At 49.6% G+C, this 11,007-nt stretch overlaps 2 protein-coding genes across 3 annotated transcripts in view; both read right to left on the minus strand.

Annotated features, from left to right (window-relative positions):
* PGAM5 (PGAM family member 5, mitochondrial serine/threonine protein phosphatase) overlaps positions 1 to 435 on the minus strand; it is an 8,174-nt gene extending 7,739 nt beyond the window's left edge. For both annotated transcript variants that reach the window (XM_046639759.1, XM_046639758.1), the window contains exon 1: positions 227 to 435. In XM_046639759.1, the coding sequence (XP_046495715.1) occupies positions 227 to 417 (191 nt within the window). In that variant the 5' untranslated portion in view covers positions 418 to 435. The remainder of the gene's footprint in view (positions 1 to 226) is intronic.
* Positions 436 to 2,665: 2,230 nt separating this feature from the next.
* The window catches only part of PXMP2 (peroxisomal membrane protein 2), a 10,087-nt gene continuing 1,745 nt past the window's right edge, over positions 2,666 to 11,007 (minus strand). The window contains exons 2-5 of the mRNA XM_046639760.1: positions 10,540 to 10,656; positions 8,861 to 9,023; positions 5,702 to 5,821; positions 2,666 to 3,029 (exon numbers count right to left, since the gene is read on the minus strand). Of these exons, the coding sequence (XP_046495716.1) occupies positions 2,961 to 3,029; positions 5,702 to 5,821; positions 8,861 to 9,023; positions 10,540 to 10,656 (469 nt within the window). The 3' untranslated portion in view covers positions 2,666 to 2,960. The remainder of the gene's footprint in view (positions 3,030 to 5,701; positions 5,822 to 8,860; positions 9,024 to 10,539; positions 10,657 to 11,007) is intronic.

The following is an 11,007-nucleotide window of genomic DNA, read 5'->3' on the forward strand; positions in this document are numbered from 1 at the left end:
GTGGGTGGGACAGACCCCGGGGAGCCGAGGCTCCGAGGAGGGGTGGGTGGGACAGACCCGGAACTGAGGCTCAGGGATCGAGGGACGCCCACATCGCAGCCAGACTTGCAGCCAGAACCGATAGAGAAACCCGCCCGCAGCCTGCCTCGCCCGCCCCTCCGCTTCGCGCACCTTGTCGGCCCGAACACACGGCACGGGGCCCGGCCCCCACCCACCGGCCCCGCACCTGTCCCAGTTGGGGTCCCAGACACCGGGCCTCGGGCGCGCAGGCCCGGCCCACGCCGGAGGCTCGACCACGCGCGGCTCCGCGTCCCCGCCCGCGCGGGGCTTGCCCACCGCCACGGCCGAGAAGAGCACGGCGGCCGAGCCCCCAGCCAGGCCGCAGGCTGCCAGCTGCAAGGCCTGCCGGAACGCCATGCCGGCCCTCCCGCACCGGCCCCGCGCATGCGCTCACCGGTGCGGACGGCGCGCCGCAAGGGACATGTTTCCTTCCGGCCGGCGGGCGGCGCGGGGGCTGTCGGGATCGCCCGGCCGCCGCCGGCGCTTCCGCGGAGAAAGACGCAGGGGCCTGGCGGGCGGCGGTTCTCGGAGGCCCTGCCCCGCCGTGGGCAGAGGGCCGGGCGAGTCCTGGCCTTCGAGCAGCGAGAGGTCGCGCGGCGCTGCCCCCGCGGAGGTCGAGGGCGCCTGGGCGGGCGCCGCGCCGGACGGGCGGGCGGGGCCTCGCGGAGAAGGACTTGGGGTTCTGTTCGCGTGAACTGGGAACCTCCGCAGGGCATGCTGCTGTTTTTGCTGTAGTACACATAACATAAAATGTGCCTTCTTAACCACTTTTAAGTGTACAGTTTCATGGCATTAGGTACATCCGCGTTGCTGTGCAACCATCCCCACCATCCATCTCCGGAACGTTTTCATCTTCCCGCACTGAAACTGTGTCTCCCCGTGAAACAACTCATTTCCCTGCGGTCAGAGCCGGGTGACCACCATTCTGCTTTCTGTCTCTGAGTTGAGTCGAACTTCGTGAGTGGAGTCATACAGTGTTTGTCCTTTGGGAACTGGTGTGTTTCAGCATAATGTCCTCGAGGGTCATCCATCTTGTAGCATATGTCAGAATTAATTTCCTTTTTAAAAACTGGATAAATATTGCATCGCATGAATATAACACTTTGTTTAACCATTCATCCATCAATGGACACTTGGGTTGCTCCAGTGAATAACGCTGCTCTGAACATGGGTGTGCAAGTATCTTTTCAAATCCCTGCTTTCAGTTCTTTTGGGTGTATATCCAGAAGTGTAATTACTAGATCATCTTTGCAGGTTTTTAAGTTGGGAATTGACATGATGTGATTTACATTTTTTTAAAAATCACTCGATATTTTGGAGAATGAATCTATTCCACAGAAATACCCAGAACTCTGCTTAAACATGGTGTTTTGAACCCAAACATTTATTTCTAGAAGGTCACTTACTAGAACCATAGTCAAAAGATTTTAAAAGGAAAAAAAAGACAAATCCACAAGGACATACTTGAATCTGCAAGAAGAAACAAAGAGAACAGTTGACAAAATTCTGGAAGATGGAACGTCAGCTGCCTGCACTGAGGGAAGCCAAGATACAAGCTCATTTAATCCAGAGAGTCTAGAAGAGTGTGAGGAGTTATAGGCACTAGCCCCACCTCTGAGGTCGGTGAGCGGCGTTAAACACAGGAGGACCGATTGAAAAATCTCTAAGAGCTTGCCCTCTACACCCCTCCATCTCCTGTAATTCAGGCGAACACCTCATCTCCATCGTGGCAGAAGACTAGACAGATTTCATTCTGGGGGATTTTAACCAGAAGGACTGTGGATTTGGGAACACCAGACAGCAGAGATTGGGATGCAGTAATAAAGATGAGATGATGGGAAGTTCATATGCTAATAGTGGGACCTCTAACCCCTTTCCTCCAGTCAGTCACAAGAATGTTGACCACTAGGCTTGCTCCATTACAACTGCCATACTTCTCCCTGGGCAAGAAATTAAAGGATTCTTCTCTGGGGAAACTGAAGCCTAAGAGAAAAGGCCTCAGTTACTGAGAATGGGTGATCCCCAACAATACTGGGTCGTGATTGGTCAGCCCACAGTAAGGATACCATTTGACAAGTGCAGCCCATGCACACTAAGCTTCAGAGAATGCCGGAGTGGCTTTGACTCTCAAACAATGATGCACAAGCAAGGATCAACAGACATTTGAAGACATCTTGAAAGAAAAGAACAAAATAAACAACAAATGAACCTTGAGAAAATAGAAACAGTACATGGGGACAGAAGAAAATTTCAAAAGATATATAATTGAGATCCCAAGGGATATTGCGTCCATGAAGCAAGGATGGGACACTATGAGGAAGGAACGTGCTTAAGAGTGAGAAAGCAGGGTAGGCAGGGTTCGTGTAAAGGAGCAACAGGAAGCAGAAAAAATCAGCAGGAAGGGTGGCATATATGTATCACCCGGCCTCTCAGAACACAGGGGCAAGTCTTGGTCTAGAAGGGCCTTTCTGCTATGCCTCCATGTAGCTAAGCAGTAGTATTGTATATTTTACCACAACTGAAAAAAAAATCTGAGGGCAGCCCTCTGACCATACATTTCTTCCAAAGCAACAGTAATCGTTCTGAGAAAATCACCACTGAAAAAGCTGCTTTAAAATTTATTGTGATCCTAATTCAACCCAAGGTGACAAGTGAAATCATCTCTACCGTATTTTATGTTTCTGGGGCAGCACTACCTGAAGAGAGCTATTGCCTTTTCAAAACACAAGATTCTGACATTAACAGGTTTCTGTTTCTCCATCATTTTAGAGCATCTTGAATCACATGATCTAGAGTCAAATAAAGTCCTGACTGGGTTGTTTCCGCTCCCGTTCTTGGCAGGTGAGCATTTCCCCCAGACCCATGTCGGCAGTGCGTCTCACGTTCTCTCCAGGCCATCTTCACTTCCTCAGAGAGGCCAGGTAGGTGTACCAGAAGAGAGCCACCAGATTGGCGAAAAGCACCCGGAACTGCCGAAGAGAACAGAGGCCGCAGATAAGTGCGAGGCCCCGACGGTACTTCTCAGGCGCCGGTCTCCCAGGACAGAGTTCATTCATTGGTCAGTGCACCCACCCACTGTTGTCCTCACTGAGCCTTTACATTTGTACAAGCACTGTGCTAGGCCCCCAGCAGAGAGGGGTGAGGAGGACAAACAGTCGCTGCCTGATGTTTCCAGGCCACTAGGGAAAACAGCAAATGTGCCTTACCTCCTCCACTGAGCACATTAGCTCCCAGTTTAGCCTCTCACCCCAGGGCCGGCCATCATGTGGGTGGCTTCACTCAGCCCCTCCCTGACACCCACAATGGCCTGCTCTTCACTCTAACCCGTCACTGTCCCATTACCCTGCTTTGATGATCTGACAGACATACTCCCACCTGAGATCTCCTTTAGTCAGTCACTGAGTCTCAGCACATAAGCTCCATGAAAGTAGCAGTCTGGTCTATCTCGTTAATCACTGTGTCCCCAGAGCCCAGAGCAGTGGGGCACACAGTAGCTGCTCAGTAAAGATTTGTTGAATAAATTCCATTGCCCCTGAAGCGCTCATCTGCAACCACCTAAAATGGAAATTCAGACCACAGCCTTGCAGCTCTGTCCCTAAACCACTTGGAGGGGTTCCACTTTCCAGTCTCTCCGCGTCCTCAGCCATTCTGCTCCCTCGCGTCGTCAGTCCTTCTCTATGGACCTGAGAGTCCACAGCTCACAGCTGTGGTTCCTTGACCTTCCTGTTCCTTGGCTGTACTCCCAGGAAAAAACCTCGCTCCTCCCCGCCTTCTCGCCTCCCCCAAGCCCAGGCCCATGTGTATGAGGGTCTCCAGTCAGCTCCCTCTCCTGTTCACCACAAATTTACCCCTTCTTTATTCCCCTCAAAATACCCATCCCACCTCCTCTCCCCTCAGTCCGGCCTGGTCTGCCCTCCGTCCTCCCAGAGGAAAGGGAAGGGGTGAACAGGAGGTCCCCAGTAAACAGTCACCTCTTCTCTCTTGCCACAGGGAAGAGGGGCCCTCTGTCTAAAGCTTCTCTCTGCCTACCCCAAATCCCATCCCCTCCCCTTAGGGGCGCAGGTGTGCATCTGCATTGTGCCTACAACGCAGCTCAAAGCCCTCTCCCCTGGCTCTCTTCTCACTGTCCTTTCTCCCCACCTTTTCACAAACTTCTGGAGAGAATTTTCTACTCTTGTGGTTTCTTTTCTACTTCCCCACCCACTCCTCTCCTCAATTCCCAGCAATCTGGCTTCCAGCCCCATTCAGCCACTTGCAGCTCTTGGGAAGGTCACTGATAAGGGTTATTGTTAAAGCCGATGGAAGCTGCTTCTCGTTTTGCTTTAACCCCCTGCAACCTGTGCTGCAGGTGTCTGTCACGCCCTCTCCCGGCTTCCTGCTCCTTCCTGTGTGTGTGTCTACAGAGCCTGCACATCCCTCCCCCTTCCCATCCTTTCCATGTAGCTGTTTCCCAAGGGGGTCCTGCCCCGGGTCTGTTTCCCTCCTCTCTCTGGGGCAGGGGTGGATCTAGGCTTTATGAGCTAGTCTCCTAGGTTACTTAGATGGTATGCAGAAAATGGTTAACATGGAGGCCACTGTCCTTGGAATGGCCCGGTAGTGTTCCCATCTTCCCCAACTAAGAAGGGCTCCCTGTGCCTAGACTGCTGGCAAAGACAGGGTGGTTTATGCTGAACTCCTGCTCTCCTGGGAATATGGAATGTGGGTATGTGCCAGGCGGAGATGCCTAGGCGACCAGCCCTCAATAAACTCCACCCTGGGCAGAACCATGTGTTGCCGCATTTTGTTGGTGGTCCAGAGCTTGCTCTGTGTGACCCTCATGGAGGGAGGGAGCACAGGAAGCCAGCGCGGGATTCCTAGGAACCAGTTGTATATCCTTGCTGCGTGGCTGTCATAAATCTAGGCCATGAGCCCTTCCGGCAAATCTCCAACCCTGGGAGTGGTCTTGGGCGCCCGACATAGATGGGCCGTGCTCGGCGTGTAAAGACTGGATAATGGTGAGGCCGGCGACCCAAGGAGTGCTGGCCTCCCCAGGTGGCGTGGCGGGCGGTCCGCATTTGTGCGGCACCAAGGCCGGCCAGCTGCGCCCGCTCTGCGGGGGTCCCGGCGGCCGCTTCCTGCTCAGACCCTCCCGGCTCCCACCGCGCTCGGAGCGGCCCCAACCTCCTCGCCAGCCTCCGACGGCCGCCCCCGGAGCCCAAAGCGCCAGTCTCTCGTAGCCTAGGTGGCGCGTTCTCTCTGCACTTTGTCCCGGGCCGGCCCCGCCCCCCTGCCGCTCAGGTGTGGCTCTGACGTCACTGCAGGTGAGGCCGCCCCGGCCCGCCTCCTGCGCCTCGTGGCACTGGCCGCCCCTTGGCACTGGGAACCCTTCGTCACCAGAGACCCCAGAACGCTGTCCCTGGACGGGGGCTTTTGTAAACACTTGCGGGATGCAGGGACAAAGCGTGGGCACCACTTGGGAGAGGGCTCCGAATCCGAAACTCAAGGATTCCGGGCGGCAGGAACGCCCTGGAAGGAATCCCGAATGTGGGCGACACGGAGGCTCGAGAAAACCAGACTGTTGCAAGAAAAAAGGCTGGGGGGAAATGGCCTTTGGTGGAGGCTGAAGCCCCTCGGGCTCTGCGCGATGCCGGGCTGGCCTCACCTGCAAAGGGACGTAGTTGATGTTAATAAACTGCACCGGGGTCCAGACTCGCCAGTTCATCTGCAGCGCCGGCCAGAATCCTCTTCTCATCTTGGCAGCGAAGGCCGCCGCGTCCCTCCCCTGGAGAAGAGGGAAATGCAGGCACTGAGCAATCACCACTACCCGGCGGACAGAAATTGGGGCACCAGGGTCTGCAGGGGCCCAAACGCTAACACAGTGGTTTTTAAACTGTGAGGTTTGTCCCGTTTCTATGTAGACAGCACACACGTGTGCTTAAGCAGCAGAGCAGCTCTAAGGAGCTAACCCCTCACTTAGAAAATCTTCAGAACAGTGCAGCAGCCCAGGCTCACACCTTTGAGCCGCTGGTCCAGGACCCTCATCCCATCTGATGGTGTGATTCATGCCATGGCCCTGGGCACCAGAACTGCTACTTATGGCTCAGCTGTCAATTCCTTCCCAAATAATCTCCAAAGCTGATGCATTTCCATTCAAACCTTGTCAAGAGTTTTTTTTTTTTTTTAACGGACCCCAATAAATTGATTTTAAATGTCATCTGGAAGGATAAAGGCATAAGAATAGCCCTCTTGAAAAAGAATGATGAAGGCAGGCAAACTCTACTCGAGATTTAAAAAATACTATCACATTACGGTAATTAAAAGGGTCTGAGGGGCCAGCCTGGTGGCGTAGTGGTTAAGTTCGCCCACTCCCCTTCAGCAGCCTGGCATTCGCAGGTTCGGATCCTGGGCGCAGACCTATAAAGTGCTCATCAAGCCATGCTGTGGCAGCACCCCACACGGAAGAACTAGAAGGACTTACAACTATGATCTACAGCTATGTACTGGGGCTTTGGGGAGAAAAAAAGCAAAACAGGAAGATTGGCAACAGATGTTAGTTCAGGGCCAATCTTCCTCACCAAAAAGAAAAAAACCAGAGCCTGGTAGCAGCAGCCAAAAAAACAAACAAACAAAGACATATAATGGAAATGAACAGAACCCATCAAAGGAACGGAGTCCAGATAATGAACTGTACATATGAGAATGAGACTAAGATAAAGTTAACATTTCAAAATACCAGGATTTTCCAATAAATGGTAATGAGAAAATTTACTATTTAAGCGGAAAACACCAAGACACAAGTATTTCTCCCACTATAAATAAAAACAAAACCAGAATACTAGAGGAAAGTATAGGAGAATATTTCTATTATCTTTGGGTTTATCAAAATGTACAAAATGATTAGAAGAAAGTATAAAAGAATGTTTCCAATATCTTCCTTTAAGGAAGACCACAAAAGAAAAGAATGCTAGATTTCAATACATTAAGTTTTTAAACTTCAGTATAGAGACACTATAAAAAATTTAATATAACAAAATTTTTAACTTTATACAAATGTTCTAACTTTATATGAAGTTTAAAAAGACCTAAAAAATGGAAAAATATCTGCAACTTGTATTTGGCAAAAGATTGATACCTTAATATATACAAATATACAAATAAGTAAGAGAAAAGCAATAACAGAAAATAATAAGTGTAATAAGTATTTCTATTACAAATAAGTAATAGAAAAGTAATAAGCAATAGAAAATAAGCAAAGGTCACAGAAGAAATGCAGATAAGCTTATAATAAGGTGATCAACCTCATAAAGATAAGTAAATTAAAATATTTTTCATCTATCAGATTGCAAACTACTTAAAAGAAAAATCCCATCACGGTGGTCAAGAGTGTGGAGAAGCAGCCTCACACAGGGGAAAAGCCATGAGGGAAGCGTTCTGGAGTCACAAAGCTTAGGTCTGAATCCTGACTGAAGGATGCACAAGCCAGTAATTGCCCACATGGGTCAGCTTCTTCAGCTGTCAAATGGAGTTGACGTGAGGCTCATAGGACAGGAAGCGCTCAATGCAGAGCTGGGAACAAAGCAAGAACTCAGTAAATGTCAGCTGTTGCTGTTATTCTGCACTACTACAGGGAGGGCAGACAGGAGCAGCCTTTCTGGACACAATTCTAGGGTTTAACCTAACAGGAACACTTACACAAAAGGGACAGGCAGATGGTGAAATGCTGTGCAGTCTAACACGGTGTCTCTGATCAAAAATGCTGGAAGCAGGAGCATCTGTAGAGTGTGTGGTATAGTGTGGTCCCACATGTATCATTTATGTGTTGGGTACTCTATGCATGTTGGTAACATTTGACATATACGTACAGGGTTTTTGTTTTTTGATGAAAATACATTCCCTTTCTATTTGGAAAGAAAACAAGGAGAAAACACTGTGGCCCCCTCACTTCTAATGCAGGCACCCTCTGCTTCCTCCTGCCCCAGACTTCCTCAGGACTTCCCAACATTTCTTAGTTTACTAGTATGGACTAGCTAGCAATCACAGTTAAGTTTAAACATCTTTCCTACTCCCCCAGGGTCACTTTAGACAACAAGGGGCTCTCCTTAGTAACAAGAAACCAAGATGCCGTTTCAAAATCAAACCTGGGTGAGAATCATTTACCTGCTGTGATTGGCTGAAACAAATTACTTCCAGGGCAGAATGTGGCACATCTTTGGCACACAGTGCACAGAGGAGGTGGTGAGCAGCTGAAGGGAACACACCTCTCACGTGGTGGGTTCTGATGTTAAGTTTATGCCGATAAGTTAACCTCTTCAAAGCACTTATACTGTCCTGGCACTGAATTAGCACAGGCTTCTGCAACATAATGAGGGGTCTGAAACTTCTGTACCAAGGATCTCTTTGGCAGTCTGTGAAGCCCATGGGTCCCCTTCTGAGAACCGTGTTTTGTAATGTATAAAATAAAATATATAGGACTACAAAGGAACCAATTATACTGAAATACAGCTATCAAAATATTCAGGAAAGAATTTTATAATAAACTAGTATATGTGCATATTTATTGACACATTTAGTGACAAGAACTGACAGCAGGTGTAAGGAATGAACAACTCCTGTGTGGTATCAGAATATCTGTGATTTCTCCTGTGGACCAACAGGTGCTGTTAACATGATGGTGGCTGGCCTCCAAGATTCATAGAAGAAAATGTGAAACTCTGAGTGCAGGGAACAGGTCACAGACCCTCTGAATTCCACCCACTGATGCCAGATTAAGAATCCCTGTGGCAAACGAAGAGCTGTCGTAAGTGTTACAGGGCAGACCAACCTCCAGGAAGTTCATGACGAGGAAGAACACCAACAGGAAGGCCGGTGCAAAGAGGAGGCGGTCCAGGAGGAGCCTCTTGACCCCGGCCAAGGGGACCTCGGGAGGGATCCAGTGCTCCAGGAAGAGGTAGAAGTGGTGACTCAGTGGCCCTGTGAAGAAGAACCTGCAGCCCCGTGGTGGCGGGTGAGCTGGACTGCCGCTCTAGACGTGCCCTTCCAGGGCCCAGCTTCACCCCCAAACCCCAGCTCCTAAACCTTGCCTCCCTGTGGTCCCTCAGCACTGGTCTGTGCGGTCCTTCTGGAAAACATGCTTTCTTTGAATCTACTTCAAGCATTCTTTCCTGTCTCTCACAGACCAGACTTGTTCCTACCTTGGGTCCCCCTAACCTTCAAGGGGCCGGCTCCTCCTCAACACTGTCAGCTCGGAGAGTTCTTTCCCACTTGCACCTGCATAATGAACCCACTGCTCTCCCAGCCACTCTCCACTCTGGGCCCTGTTCATTATCTTCAAAGCATTTATCAGTACATGTCACAGGCTCCTTGGTTTAGTTACAGTGCTCTCTCTTCGCCCCCACAAGGCAAACAGCACAAGACAGGATCATGCCTGTCTGTTCAGTGCCCAGAACGTGACCTGGCTCAGAGAAGGTGTTTGATAATAAATAACTGGACGCATCGCTGGTGTTAGAGCTTTCCATCAAACCCTCTCAGGTAATTAGCAAGAGTGAAATCTGGTGAGCACACTGGCTTGCCTGCGTTGCTAGTGTTCTTCCAAAGTGTGGAGCGCTCGGGAGAGAACTGAAGCAAGCCGCCGTATCCTTGGGACAACAGACCTGCAGCTCCACAAAATTCAGCGATGAAAAGAAGGGACCCACGGGTCTTCTACCTGACGCGGATGTCTTTAAACAAGTGGTTCTCAGTTGCCTTTTCCCACCCTGCCAGAGAATGTGAAGCAGCCTAGAGCCGGAGTTCTGGTGGGAGGAGCACGGAAGTCTTGAGGATGGAAAGCTGTGATTGGATAAAGCCTCCTGGTGAGTCTGGTCCACTCCCTGTCTGCGGGATCACGGCTCCAAATACACCACGGAAAGAGCTGGGATGACTAGTTAGCATGCTCGCAGATACAAAAATGATATTTGGGGATTTTGAATTGAAAAGAAAATCACTCTCGTTGCAAAAGACTTCAAAAGAATCCATGTATACAAATCCATGTTGGCCAGAGAACTCAGGGTGGACTTAAGTGGTAAAACTCCCGAATCTCCATGCTATTGCAACTCAAAAAGTGGTTCAGAAACTGACATTTTTCAGGATACCTAAGTATTTTTCTGGATGTTTCCCCTATGAAAATAACAACAGACACTAACTGACCACATTTGAGTCTGTTTTCCTCTTTCAAACACTTTGAGTCTTGAAGTCTGACTTCTGGTTCAGGTGAGTTTATCTGCCCTCAGGTCTCTCAGCCCAAAAAAGCCAGCCACCCACCCATACAATTCAAAAGAAGAACCACATGAAAACTACAAAAAGTGAAGTTAACATTATCCACTGTTCTGATTTTTCCCGTGATTACTTCAATGCTTTTTAAAAATTATTTTTCCAGATTAGATCATTTCAGAAACCTGGGCTTGATCCCCTCCCTTTGTAGCACTTAGTCTGCTATTGGGTAAACCAGCCCCTTATGGAACTCACCCATAAATGGCATATCTGAGAGGCCCAATGACATCTAGCTTTTGAGAGCAGTTTTCTTTTTTCTGCTGCTGCTCAAATATCTGGGCCAGGAAGTTCCCAAGTGCTGACAACATGGCACTGTGGACAGAGAGGTAATCAGAAAACAGGAGCAAACAGCAGGAGGGCATCTGTTCCTGAGATCATGCTGGGGAGGGGTGGAGAGGAATCCTTACTAAAGCAAGCGCAGTGTAAGGTCCGTACATCAAAAGGTAGAGACCATGGAAGTTAACATCCACACACACATACAGCTTCCCAATTGGTGGACTGTATCAATGTCAGTTTCCTGATTGTGATATTATACTACAATTTGGCAAAAGGTTATCCTGTGTGTGGGGGTGTGTGTGGTTATAAAAGGGCAACAGGAAGTATCCTTACAGTGAACGTTTCTGTATTTGACTGTGGTGGTGGATACACTAGCCTATACATGCA

The sequence above is a fragment of the Equus quagga genome, chromosome 15 (assembly GCF_021613505.1).
Source record: "Equus quagga isolate Etosha38 chromosome 15, UCLA_HA_Equagga_1.0, whole genome shotgun sequence".
NCBI classification, from domain to species: domain Eukaryota; kingdom Metazoa; phylum Chordata; class Mammalia; order Perissodactyla; family Equidae; genus Equus; species Equus quagga.